Consider the following 15,254-nt stretch of genomic DNA (forward strand, 5'->3'; position numbering starts at 1 on the left):
TATACATACAGAACACACTATGTTTTACTAAGTACTGGGCATTCCAATGTACATACAGTACACACTATGTTTTACTAAGTACTGGGCATTATACATACAGAACACACTATGTTTTGCTAAGTACTGGGCATTCCAATATACATACAGTACACACTATGTTTTACTAAGTACTGGGCATTCCAATATACATACAGTGCACATTGTGTTTTGCTAAGTACTGGACATTCCAATATACACATAGTACACATAGTGTTTTGCTAAATACTGGGGATTATACATACAGTACACACTATGTTTTACTAAGTACTGGGCATTCCAATATACATACAGTACACACTGTGTTTTACTATGTACTGGGCATTATACATACAGTACACGCTATGTTTTACTAAGTACTGGGCATTATACATACAGGACACACTAAGTTTTACTAAGTACTGGGCATTCCAATATACATACAGTACACACTGTGTTTTACTAAGTACATTATTAAAGTAATGCTTTCCATCCCACAGGGATCCATTTTAGGTCCTTTCCTCTGTTTATGTGAGAGTGGGATACAAGCTTTTAACCTGTCTTCTGTTTACATGAGAGGGATAAGAGCTTTTAACCTGTCCTCTGTTTAGAAGAAACAAGAAACAATACTGTGCTGCCGTATTCATTGACCTGGCCAAGGCTTTCGACTCTGTCAATCACCACATCCTCATCGGCAGACTCAATAGCCTTGGTTTCTCAAATGATTGCCTCGCATGGTTCACCAACTACTTCTCTGATAGAGTTCAATGTGTCAAATCGGAGGGCCTGTTGTCCGGACCTCTGGCAGTCTCTATGGGGGTGCCACAGGGTTCAATTCTTGGGCCAACTCTTTTCTCTGTATACATCAATGATGTCGCTCTTGCTGCTGGTGAGTCTTTGATCCACCTCTACGCAGACGACATCATTCTGTATACATCTGGCCCTTCTTTGGACACTGTGTTAACAACCCTCCAGACGAGCTTCAATGCCATACAACTCTCCTTCCGTAGCCTCCAACTGCTCTTAAATACAAGTAAAACTAAATGCATGCTCTTCAACCGATCGCTGCCCGCACCTGCCCGCCTGTCCAGCATCACTACTCTGGACGGTTCTGACTTAGAATATGTGGACAACTACAAATACCTAGGTGTCTGGTTAGACTGTAAGCTCTTCTTCCAGACTCACATCAAACATCTCCAATCTAAAGTTAAATCGAGAATTGGCTTCCTATTTCGCAACAAAGCATCCTTCACTCATGCTGCCAAACATACCCTCGTAAAACTGACCATCCTACCGATTCTTGACTTCGTCGACGTCATTTACAAAATAGCCTCCAATACCCTACTCAATAAACTGGATGCAGTCTATCACAGTGCCATTCGTTTTGTCACCAAAGCCCCATATACTACCCATCACTGTGACCTGTACGCTCTCGTTGGCTGGTCCACGCTTCATACTCGTCGCCAAACCCACTGGCTCCAGGTCATCTACAAGACCCTGCTAGGTAAAGTCCCCCCTTATCTCAGCTCACTGGTCACCATAGCAGCACCCACCCGTAGCACGCGCTCCAGCAGGTATATTTCACTGGTCACCCCCAAAGCCAATTCCTCCTTTGGCCGTCTTTCCTTCCAGTTCTTTGCTGCCAATGACTGGAACACACTACAAAAATCTCTGAAACTGGAAACACTTATCTCCCTCACCAGCTTTAGGAACCAGCTGCCAGAGCAGCTCACAGATCACTGCACCTGTACATAGCCCATCTATAATTTAGCCCAAACAACTACCACTTCCCCTACTGTATTTATTTATTTTGCTCCTTTGCACCCTATTATTTCTATTTCTACTTTGCACTTTCTTCCACTACAAATCTACCATTCCAGTGTTTTACTTGCTATATTGTATTTACTTTGCCACAATGGCCTTTTTTGCCTTTACCTCCCTTATCTCACCTCATTTGCTCAGATTGTATATACTTATTGTTCTACTGTATAATTGACTGTATGTTTGTTTATTCCATGTGTAACTCTGTGTTGTTGTATGTGTCGACCTCCTTTGCTTTATCTTGGCCAGGTCGCAATTGTAAATGAGAACTTGTTCTCAACTTGCCTACCTGGTTAAATAAAGGTGAAATAAAAAAATTAAAAAAAGAATATGAGAGTTGGATTAGAGCTTTTAACCTGTCCTCTGTTTATATGAGAGTTGGATTAGAGGTTTTAACCTGTCCTCTGTTAATATGAGAGTTGGATTAGAGCTTTTAACCTGTCCTCTGTTTATATGAGAGTTGGATTAGAGCTTTTAACCTGTCCTCTGTTTATATGAGAGTTGGATTAGAGCTTTTAACCTGTCCTCTGTTTATATGAGAGATGGATTAGAGCTTTTAACCTGTCCTCTGTTTATATGAGAGGGATAGGAGCTTTCAGATGTGAGAAAGATTTTTTATCAAATGGGGCCTATCCTCACTCACTCACTCACTCACCCACACACACACACACACACACACACACCCCTCCCACACACACACACACACACACACACACACACACACACACACACACACACACACACACACACACACACACACACACACACACACACACACACACACACACACACACGCACCGACTTTTAGTCAGTTGAATAAGTGGAACTGTAGTCAGATAATACAGCATTGGCCGCTGTGTACTTGAAGATCTGTGAAAGAAATTTAGGATATCCTGTTTAAATCTAGCTTTTGAGTGAGGATATCCAGTTTAAATCTAGTTTTTGAGTTTGGATATCCAGTTTAAATCTAGCTTTTGAGTATGGATATCCAGTTTAAATCTAGTTTTTGAGTATGGATATCCAGTTTAAATCTAGTCTTTGAGTGAGGATATCCAGTTTAAATCTACTTTTTGAGTATGGATATCCAGTTTAAATCTAGTCTTTGAGTGAGGATATCCAATTTAAATCTAGTCTTTTAAGTGAGGATATCCAGTTTAAATCTACTTTTTGAGTGATGATATCCTGTATAAATCTATCTTTTGAGTGAGGATATCCAGTTTCTAATACATTTTTTGTTTTTCTCTCCTCAGTGAAGAATGGAAACAAGATGGATGAGAAGAACAAAAAGGGAACGTTGAAAACTCCCAACAGCATCAATGAGGGAGGGGGCCAATACAAGTCAACCAAAGAGGGTGATTCATGAAGAATATACCAACACACACACACACACACACACACACACACAGACACACACACACACACAGAGAGACACACAGAGACACACAAACACAGACAGACACACACACACACACACACAAACACAGAGACACACACACAGAGACACACACACAGAGACACACACACACAAACACACACACACACACAAACACAGACAGACACACACACAGAGACACACAGAGACACACACACACACACTGACTGACAGACACACACACTGACTGACAGACACACACACACACACACACACACACACAGAGACACACACACACACACACACACACACAGACAGACACACACACTGACAGACAGACACACACACTGACTGACAGACACACACACTGACACACACACACACACACACACACACAGACAGACAGACAGACAGACAGACAGACAGACAGACAGACAGACAGACAGACAGACAGACAGACAGACAGACAGACAGACAGACAGACAGACAGACAGACAGACAGACAGACACACACTGACTGACAGACACACACACAGACACAACGTCTCTGACTCTCCTTCTCCAGTTGACTGAATTCAAAAAGCTGATTTTATTTTCCCTCTGAGGAGAAACCCTGGCAGGAAAGATGATGCTTGAAAGGATAAGCCACAGAATGAGTCCCAAATGGCACCCTATTCCCTGTTAGTGCACTACTTTTGGTCAGGGCTCAGTGGGGACCAGAGCCCTATGGACCGTGGTCAACAGTAGTGAACTATATAGGGAATAGGGTGCCATTTGGGATGCAGTCACGTAGACGGCTGTCCTCTTAGCAGATTAAACATTGTGTTTGGTTGTTATGGATCATGTCCTGGTTGTTATGGATCATGTCCTGGTTGTTATGGATCATGTCCTGGTTGTTGTGGATCATGTCCTGGTTGTTATGGATCACGTCCTGGTTGTTATGGATCATGTCCTGGTTGTTATGGATCACGTCCTGGTTGTTATGGATCACGTCCTGGTTGTTATGGATCACGTCCTGGTTGTTATGGATCATGTCCTGGTTGCTATGGATCATGTCCTGGTTGTTATGGATCATGTCCTGGTTGCTATGGATCATGTCCTGGTTGTTATGGATAACATCCCAGTTGTTATTGATGACGTCCTGGTTGTTATGGATCACGTCCTGGTTGTTTTGGATAATGTCCTGGTTGTTATGGATCACGTCCTGGTTGTTATGGATCATGTCCTGGTTGTTATGGATAACGTCCTGGTTGTTATGGATCACGTCCTGGTTGTTATGGATAATGTCCTGGTTGTTATGGATCACGTCCTGGTTGTTATGGATCACGTCCTGGTTGTTATGGATGACATCCTGGTTGTTATGGATGACATCCTGGTTGTTATGGATCACTTCCTAATAGTCCAACAGGAGCCAAGATGATCTATTCTGATCCCAGATCTGTGTGTGTGTGTGTGTGTGTGTGTGTGTGTGTGTGTGTGTGTGTGTGTGTGTGTGTGTGTGTGTGTGTGTGTGTGTATACGTGTGTTTGTGTTGTCTTGCCAACCTGGTCCCAGATCTGTGTGTGTTGTCTTGCCAACATGGTCGCAGATCTGTTTGTGTTGCCTTGCCAACCTGGTCCCAGATCTGTTTGTGTTGTCTTGCCAACATGGTCCCAGATCTGTTTGTGTTGCCTTGCCAACCTGGTCCCAGGTCTGTTTGGACCAGGCAGATGCTGCTCCGAGTACCAGAACCAAGTCCAATAGTCTGTGGTCCAGTGGAGCATCTATGTCACCACTCAGACCACACAATGGCTCCAGTCGTGTATTATGTTGATTCATATGACTCCAGGCATGTATTATGTTGATTCATATGGCTCCAGTCATGTATTATGTTGACTCATATGGCTCCAGACATGTATTATGTTGATTCATATGGCTCCAGTCATGTATTATGTTGACTCATATGACTCCAGTCGTGTATTATGTTGATTCATATGACTCCAGTCGTGTATTATGTTGATTCATATGACTTCAGTCATGCATTATGTTGATTCATATGGCTCCAGTCATGTATTATGTTGATTCATATGACTCCAGTCGTGTATTATGTTGATTCCTATGGCTCCAGTCGTGTATTATGTTGATTCATATGACTCCAGTCATGTATTATGTTGATTCATATGACTCCAGTCATGTATTATGTTGATTCATATGACTCCAGTCATGTATTATGTTGATTCATATGACTCCAGTCGTGTATTATGTTGATTCCTATGGCTCCAGTCGTGTATTATGTTGATTCATATGACTCCAGTTATGTATTATGTTGATTCATATGACTCCAGTCATGTATTATGTTGATTCATATGACTCCAGTCATTTATTATGTTGATTCATATGACTCCAGTCATGTATTATGTTGATTCATATGGCTCCAGTCATGTATTATGTTGATTCATATGACTCCAGTCATGTATTATGTTGATTCATATGACTCCAGTCATGTATTATGTTGATTCATATGGCTCCAGTCATGTATTATGTTGATTTATATGACTCCAGTCATGTATTATGTTGATTCATATGTGGTGCAGCTGCATACCGACGGAACCGTCTCCCCACCGTTTAATTTTCCCATTTAATCAATGGCATCATGTTATTTCTTAACCTCTATGGGCCACCTACTCAACAGCCAGTTGAATCCTGTGGCGCGTTATTCAAATCCTTAGATATGCTATTACTTCAGTTTTTCAAAAATATGACTATTTTACACCATTTTAAAGATAAGACTCTCGTTAATCTAACCACACTGCCCGATTTCAAAAAGGCTTTACAACGAAAGCAAAACATTAGATTATGTCAGCAGAATACCCAGCCAGAAATAATCAGACACCCGTTTTTCAAGCTAGCATATAATGTCACATAAACCCAAACCACAGCTAAATGTAGCACTAACCTTTGATGATCTTCATCAGATGACAACCCTAGGACATTATGTTATACAATACATGCATGTTTTGTTCAATCAAGTTCATATTTATATCAAAAAACAGCTTTTTACATTAGCATGTGACTAGCATGTGACTAGCATTCCCACCGAACACTGCCGGTGAATTTACTAAATTACTCACGATAAACGTTCACAAAAAGCATAACAATTATTTTAAGAATTATAGATACAGAACTCCTCTATGCACTCGATATGTCCGATTTTAAAATAGCTTTTCGGTGAAAGCACATTTTGCAATATTCTCAGTAGATAGCCCGGCATCACAGGGCTAGCTATTTAGACACCCAGCAGGTTTAGCACTCATCAAAGTCAGATTTACTATAAGAAAAATGTTATTACCTTTGTTGTCTTCGTCAGAATGCACTCCCAGGACTTCTACTTCAATAACAAATGTTGGTTTGGTCCAAAATAATCCATCGTTATATCCAAACAGCGGCGTTTTGTTCGTGCGTTCTAGACACTATCCTAAAGGCTAAATAAGGGTGACGAGCATGGCGCAATTCGTGACAAAAGAATTCTAAATATTCCATTACCGTACTTCGAAGCATGTCAACCGCTGTTTAAAATCAATTTTTATGCCATTTTTCTCATAAAAAAGCGATAATATTCCGACCGGGAATCTGCGTTTAGATAAACAGACAAAGGAAAAGAAAGCATTCGGTCGAAGCGGGCATGCGCCTAAGCCCATAGTACTCTGAGTGGCCACTTGCCAAAAGCGATAAAGTGTTTCAGCCAGAGCCTGCCTCGATATCGTTCAACTTTTTCCCGGGCTCTGAGACCCTATGGAAGACGTAGGAAGTGTCACGTTATTGCACAGATCCTGAGTCTTCAATAAAAAGAGCCAAGATGAAACACTACTTCTCAGACAGGCCACTTCCTGCTTGAAATCTTCTCAGGTTTTGGCCTGCCATAGGAGTTCTGTTATACTCACAGACACCATTCAAACAGTTTTAGAAACTTTAGGGTGTTTTCTATCCAAAGCCAATAATTATATGCATATTCTAGTTACTTGGCAGGAGTAGTAACCAGATTAAATCGGGTACATTTTTTATCCAGCCGTGTCAATACTGCCCCCTAGCCCTAACAGGTTAATCTGAGTCTTTTTGTTTCAAAGACATTAAGTGTTTATTACCTTGTTTCATTCAAGATGGTTGCTGTATAACACCAGGGTCAAGGTTTACTAACTCTCCAGGAAGAAGAAACAGAGAAATAGTCCAAGACAAGTAGAAGGGTTAGCATTTCAACTTTAAAGGGAGAATTCAAAAGTGACTTTGGGTTGTGAGGTGACCATCGGATCCCAGAATGGTTTTAACCTGTTGGAACTTGTTGGAACAGACCCAAAAGCCCACTCTCTGTCTCTCCCGCTCTTTCTTTCCCCACCCCTTTCATTGTGTAACAAGCCATCATATCGGGTTAGTCCACTAGGGGCTTTTCATTGTGTAACAAGCCGTCATATCGGGTTAGTCCGCTAGGGACTTTTCATTGTGTAACAAGCCATCATATTGGGTTAGTCCACTAGGGACTTTTCATTGTGTAACAAGCCATCATATCGGGTTAGTCCACTAGGGTCTTTTCATTTTGTAACAAGCCGTCATATCGGGTTAGTCCACTAGGGACTTTTCATTGTGTAACAAGCCGTCATATCGGGTTAGTCCATTAGGGACTTTTCATTGTGTAACAAGCCGTCATATCGGGTTAGTCCGCTAGGGACTTTTCATTGTGTAACAAGCCGTCATATCGGGTTAGTCCACTAGGGTCTTTTCATTGTGTAACAAGCCGTCATATCGGGTTAGTCCACTAGGGACTTTTCACTCAAAAGTTACAGAGAAACTGAGATGACTGTTGGATCCCAGGATGGTTTTAACATGTTGGAACATGGAACACAACACTGGCATGTCTGGCAGAGAGACTGAGGTGACCGTTGGATTCCAGGATGGTTTTAACATGTTGGAACATGGGAACACAACACTGGCACGTCTGGCAGAGAGCCTGACGCTGTAAAGTTGTCCAAGAAACACACAGACACTTTCTGTCCTGCTCTCGGCTCCCAATCCCAAGACATGAATTTAGGACTGCAGTTATTGTTGAATGCGTACCTGTTTTTTCAATCAAAATATATTCATTTTGTGCTTGAGTTATAGTTTTATCCGGACTGTAGACGACTTATGGTCTGTATTTTTGACTGTTTTAATCATGGCTAAAGTTCGAAAACTCACACTTTTAGTGTTATTTTCCTAAAGGAGAAACAAATGGCAAGACATTCACAGATAATCAAACAAATCTGTTGAAGGGTTTTATCCAGGTATTGTTCTGAGTCCATAACTCATAGAGATATATTGGAGGAAGAACCAAGGAAACAACAGGAATACATTACATTCACTATTCAACTGCGGCAGGGATTTATTTCTGTTGGATTGTTTGATAATTTCTTTAGAATGTTCAGCAGCGATAGCGCTATGATTTTTTTTCAATCAAGATGTTTCCCAAAGAGTTGATATCTGTAGTAAAACCAAAAGAAGAGCAGCCTGAAATAATTTGGTGGGACCAATTGTCAAGCACAATTGAATTCCAAGACTTTATTGATGCTTATAAACATGCCTTTGATGTGCAGCTGTCTGTCTGGCAATGCATGCTGGGAGTAGAGTGATTCAAAAGAGCAGAGTGTGGTGTGTGTGTGTGCCCGTGAGCATTCATGTGTGCATACTTGTGCGCATGTGTTTGTCATTGGGCTCTGGTCAAACGTAGTGCACTGCTACTTCTCTCTCTGCTTGTTTTATAAATCTGATCTTGTTTTACCTGTTAACCTTGGTTGATAAATCTGATCTTGTTTTACCTGTTAACCTTGGTTGATCAATCTGATCTTGTTTTACCTGTTAACCTTGGTTGATAAATCTGATCTTGTTTTACCTGTTAACCTTGGTTGATAAATCTGATCTTGTTTAACCTGTTAACCTTGGTTGATAAATCTGATCTTGTTTTACGTGTTAACCTTGGTTGATAAATCTGATCTTGTTTTACCTGTTAACCTTGGTTGATAAATCTGATCTTGTTTTACCTGTTAACCTTGGTTGATAAATCTGATCTTGTTTTACCTGTTAACCTTGGTTGATAAATCTGATCTTGTTTTACCTGTTAACCTTGGTTGATAAATCTGATCTTGTTTTACCTGTTAACCTTGGTTGATAAATCTGATCTTGTTTTACCTGTTAACCTTGGTTGATAAATCTGATCTTGTTTTACCTGTTAACCTTGGTTGATGAACCTGATCTTGTTTTACCTGTTAACCTTGGTTGATAAATCTGATCTTGTTTTACCTGTTAACCTTGGTTGATAAATCTGATCTTGTTTTACCTGTTAACCTTGGTTGATAAGTCTGATCTTGTTTTACCTGTTAACCTTGGTTGATAAGTCTGATCTTGTTTTACCTGTTAACCTTGGTTGATAAATCTGATCTTGTTTTACCTGTTAACTTTGGTTGATAAATCTGATCTTGTTTTACCTGTTAACCTTGGTTGATGAATCTGATCTTGTTTTACGTGTTAACCTTGGTTGATGAATCTGATCTTGTTTTACCTGTTAACCTTGGTTGATAAATCTGATCTTGTTTTACCTGTTAACCTTGGTTGATAAATCTGATCTTGTTTTACGTGTTAACCTTGGTTGATTAATCTGATCTTGTTTTACATGTTAACCTTGGTTGATAAATCTGATCTTGTTTTACCTGTTAACCTTGGTTGATAAATCTGATCTTGTTTTACCTGTTAACCTTGGTTCATAAATCTGATCTTGTTTTACCTGTTAACCTTGGTTGATAAGTCTGATCTTGTTTTACCTGTTAACTTTGGTTGATAAATCTGATCTTGTTTTACCTGTTAACCTTGGGTTGATAAATCTGATCTTGTTTTACCTGTTAACCTTGGTTGATAAATCTGATCTTGTTTTACCTGTTAACCTTGGTTGATAAGTCTGATCTTGTTTTACCTGTTAAACTTGGTTGATAAGTCTGATCTTGTTTTACCTGTTAACCTTGGTTGATAAATCTGATCTTGTTTTACCTGTTAACTTTGGTTGATAAATCTGATCTTGTTTTACCTGTTAACCTTGGTTGATAAATCTGATCTTGTTTTACCTGTTAACCTTGGTTGATAAATCTGATCTTGTTTTACCTGTTAACCTTGGTTGATAAATCTGATCTTGTTTTACCTGTTAACCTTGGTTGATAAGTCTGATCTTGTTTTACCTGTTAACCTTGGTTGATAAGTCGGATCTTGTTTTACCTGTTAACCTTGGTTGTTTAATCTGATCTTGTTTTACCTGTTAACTTTGGTTGATAAATCTGATCTTGTTTTACCTGTTAACCTTGGTTGATAAATCTGATCTTGATTTACCTGTTAACCTTGGTTGATAAGTCTGATCTTGTTTTACCTGTTAACTTTAGTTGATAAATCTGATCTTGTTTTACCTGTTAACCTTGGTTGATAAATCTGATCTTGTTTAACCTGTTAACCTTGGTTGATAAATCTGATCTTGTTTTACGTGTTAACCTTGGTTGATAAATCTGATCTTGTTTTACCTGTTAACCTTGGTTGATAAATCTGATCTTGTTTTACCTGTTAACCTTGGTTGATAAATCTGATCTTGTTTTACGTGTTAACCTTGGTTGATAAATCTGATCTTGTTTTACCTGTTAACCTTGGTTGATAAATCTGATCTTGTTTTACCTGTTAACCTTGGTTGATAAATCTGATCTTGTTTTACGTGTTAACCTTGGTTGATAAATCTGATCTTGTTTTACCTGTTAACCTTGGTTGATAAATCTGATCTTGTTTTACCTGTTAACCTTGGTTGATAAATCTGATCTTGTTTTACCTGTTAACCTTGGTTGATAAATCTGATCTTGTTTTACCTGTTAACCTTGGTTGATAAATCTGATCTTGTTTTACCTGTTAACCTTGGTTGATAAATCTGATCTTGTTTTACCTGTTAACCTTGGTTGATAAATCTGATCTTGTTTTACCTGTTAACCTTGGTTGATAAATCTGATCTTGTTTTACCTGTTAACCTTGGCTGATAAATCTGATCTTGTTTTACCTGTTAACCTTGGTTGATAAATCTGATCTTGTTTTACCTGTTAACCTTGGTTGATAAATCTGATCTTGTTTTATCTGTTAACCTTGGTTGATAAATCTGATCTTGTTTTACCTGTTAACCTTGGTTGATAAATCTGATCTTGTTTTACCTGTTAACCTTGGTTGATAAATCTGATCTTGTTTTACCTGTTAACCTTGGTTGATAAGTCTGATCTTGTTTTACCTGTTAACCTTGGTTGATAAGTCGGATCTTGTTTTACCTGTTAACCTTGGTTGATAAGTCTGATCTTGTTTTACCTGTTAACCTTGGTTGATAAATCTGATCTTGTTTTACCTGTTAACCTTGGTTGATAAATCTGATCTTGTTTTACCTGTTAACCTTGGTTGATAAATCTGATGTTGTTTTACCTGTTAACCTTGGTTGATAAATCTGATCTTGTTTTACCTGTTAACCTTGGTTGATAAATCTTATCTTGTTTTACCTGTTAACTTTGGTTGATAAATCTGATCTTGTTTTACCTGTTAACCTTGGTTGATAAATCTGATCTTGTTTTACCTGTTAACCTTGGCTGATAAATCTGATCTTGTTTTACCTGTTAACCTTGGTTGATAAATCTCATCTTGTTTTACCTGTTAACCTTGGTTGATAAATCTGATCTTGTTTTACCTGTTAACCTTGGTTGATAAATCTGATCTTGTTTTACCTGTTAACCTTGGTTGATAAATCTGATCTTGTTTTACCTGTTAACCTGTTGGGGATCTTATCCCGATATCGGGATTCATTGTCAAGAGACCACGGCGGGAAATTCAAAAACTGCAAGAATCTAATAATTTCAATTTCTCAAACAATCAACTATTTCTCACAATTTGAAAGATAAACATCTCCTAAATCCAACCACATTGTCCGATTTCAAAGAGGCTTTACGGCGAAAGCATAAAGTTAGGTTATGTTAGGAGAGTACATTGAAAATAGCTGTGTGTAATGTTTTGTCAATTCAAACACAGGCGTCACCATAAGCGGATAACCAGCTAGAATTATACACCAACCTTTGACAATCTTCCTCAGATGACACTCCTAAGACATTATGTTACACAATACATGCATTTTCTGTTCCATCAAGTTGATATTTATATCCAAAAACAGCATTTTACCGAAGCGGTGAAAATCAGATTTTTTTTCTCTCAAATGCTTCCGGTGAACAACGTTACAAATCACAAAATTACTATTCGATAACATTGGTAAATTATATTATTGTCATTCAAATATTCATAGTTTAACATTTCGTAAATGCTACTGCAATGCCAGATTTCAAAATAACTTTACTGGGAAATCACAATTTGCAATAAACCGGGTGCTGTGCTAAGAACAATAGGCTAGGCTATACAGGTTAGCACCATATGTAACCATGTAATATCAAAATTACTATTGTCAATATTCCCTTACCTTTGATTATCTTCATCCATTGGCACTTCTAGAAATCCCAGGTCCACTACAAATGTGGTTTCTTTTGACAAAGTTCATAATTGATGTCCAAATAACTCCAAGTTGTTCCATGTTGTTAGCGCTTCGGTAGGCTACTAAAAAGTAGCGGGGGGAGTCACGGCGAAAAGTAAAAAAAATAATCTATTTACATTGTTCAAACATGTTACCTGTTAACCTTGGTTGATAAGTCTGATCTTGTTTTACCTGTTAACCTTGGTTGATAAGTCGGATCTTGTTTTACCTGTTAACCTTGGTTGATAAATCTGATCTTGTTTTACCTTTTAACTTTGGTTGATAAATCTGATCTTGTTTTACCTGTTAACCTTGGTTGATAAGTCTGCTGTGAGAGGCTGTGAGGGCTCAGGCTGACCCTGATACGTTCTGATGCCACGCGTTGGAGTCACACTAATATATTACGTATCTGTTGGCAGGTCTGGGAACAGCTCTTAGTGTTGTCCTCAGCTGGCAGAGGTTACAGCAACTCATTTACTTACTTATTCCACTCTGTTCTAAACGTTTCCACAGAAACGCAAATGTCTCAGAGACGTTGTTGCCCACTGCATCGCAGTGCTTGAGGCGTCACTACAGCCCCAGGTTCGATCCCAGGCTGTGTCACAGCCGGCCGTGACCGGGAGACCCACGAGGCGACGCACAATTGGCCCAGTGTCGTACGGGTTACGGGAGGGATTGGCCGGCCGGGATTTCCTTGACCCAACGTGCTCTAACGACTCCTTATGGCGGGCCTGGCGCCTGCATGCTGACATCGGTCTCCAGCTCGACGGTGTTTCCTCTGACACATTGATGGGGCTGGTTTCCGGGTTAATCGAGCATTGTGTCAAGAAGCAGTGCGGCTCGGCTGGGTCGTGTTTCGAAGGACGCATGGCCCTCGACCTTCGCCTCTCCCCAGTCCTTAGGGGAGTTGCAGCGATGAGACAAGACTGTAACTACCAATTGGATATCAGGACATTGGTGTGAAAAAAGGAAAATAATAATAATAGTAAGTAATTAAAAAAAAATATATATATATATATATATATATATAAAAAAGAAATATATATATATATATATATATATGATGTTATCATTCAGTTGTTGCTTTTTCCAGTGTAATGGTTGTTATGATTGAGGCTAGGTCACTCCATGTATTGAACTTTTGAATAATATATGTTATGTATTAGTTTCAATGCTTAATTAAAGCACATTAACAACAGGACAGTATAGGCACCATTCATATTGTCTCAGCAAATGGAGATTGAGGGCTTGTGACAGAGAGAGCAAGCCTGGTCCCAGATCTGATCTCACCTAGCCTGGTCCCAGATCTGATCTCACCTAGCCTGGTCCCAGATCTGATCTCACCCAGTCTGGTCCCAGATCTGATCTCACCTAGCCTGGTCCCAGATCTGATCTCACCTAGCCTGGTCCCAGATCTGATCTAGCTAGCCTGGTCCCAGATCTGATCTCACCTAGCCCTGGTCCCAGATCTGATCTCACCTAGTCTGGTCCCAGATCTGATCTCACCTAGCCTGGTCCCAGATCTGATCTCACCTAGCCTGGTCCCAGATCTGATCTCACCTAGCCTGGTCCCAGATCTGATCTCACCTAGTCTGGTCCCAGATCTGATCTCACCTAGCCCTGGTCCCAGATCTGATCTCACCTAGCCTGGTCCTAGATATATTTGTGCTTTTACCTACTCCATCCTCATTGTCAAGCCAAAATGTAATTGCATGGCAATTCCATAAGGAGTTGCCAAGAGAGCTGAAACAGACTGGCACCGAGAAAAAGAAAGAGCCTGACCAGACTTGAATCCAATGTTGTGTTTAGCCCCTGCCTTCTGCAGTGATGTAGCGTCTTGTGCTCTAGCTAGCTAATCAACAACCATAATAAACGGTTTGCTTATTTGCATGAAGACACTTTATGACTTCCCAGCAAACCAAAATTGGTTCTGTGAAAGTTCCCAGAATGTTCATTAAGTCTCATGTTAAAAATGTTCTCATACCACAAAAAAAACTGTCCAGACGGGCTGGTGATTCTACAATGTTTGTATAAAACACTTGAAGATGTTGAAAGAACATTCCTAGAACACATTTAATCTGTTCTTTAAATGTTCTCAGAACGGTTCATTAGGTTGTGGGAATATTGTGGGGACATCACAAAAGATATGTTCCCAAAACACAAAAACTGTCCAGTTGGGCGGATGGATTCTACAATGTTTCTTTTAGGGTGCAAAAAAACATTCAGCTGATGTTGCTAGAACGTTCCTAGATCACATTTTGTCTGTTCAGGTTAAAGGTTCCCAGAATGTTTCATTAGGTTGTGGGAACATTATGGGGATATTACAATAGATAGGTTCCCAAAACACTGAAACTGTCCTATTGTGCTGACATTCAGATCATGTTTGTATCAGGGTGCACAAAACATTCCTTTGATGTTCCAATAATGTTGACAGAACAGTCTTTTCAGTTATTTAATCGGTTCCTCGAGCAT

The 15,254-nt window shown here is 39.7% G+C and overlaps 1 protein-coding gene across 1 annotated transcript in view; it reads left to right on the forward strand.

Annotated features, from left to right (window-relative positions):
• Positions 1–15,254, forward strand: part of cpxm2 (carboxypeptidase X (M14 family), member 2) — a 110,690-nt gene that overhangs the window by 4,204 nt on the left and 91,232 nt on the right. The window contains exon 2 of the mRNA XM_045701180.1: positions 3,087–3,188. Coding sequence (XP_045557136.1) covers positions 3,087–3,188 — 102 coding nt within the window. The remainder of the gene's footprint in view (positions 1–3,086; positions 3,189–15,254) is intronic.

The sequence above is a fragment of the Salmo salar genome, chromosome ssa18 (genome assembly GCF_905237065.1).
Source record: "Salmo salar chromosome ssa18, Ssal_v3.1, whole genome shotgun sequence".
Lineage (NCBI taxonomy): Eukaryota > Metazoa > Chordata > Actinopteri > Salmoniformes > Salmonidae > Salmo > Salmo salar.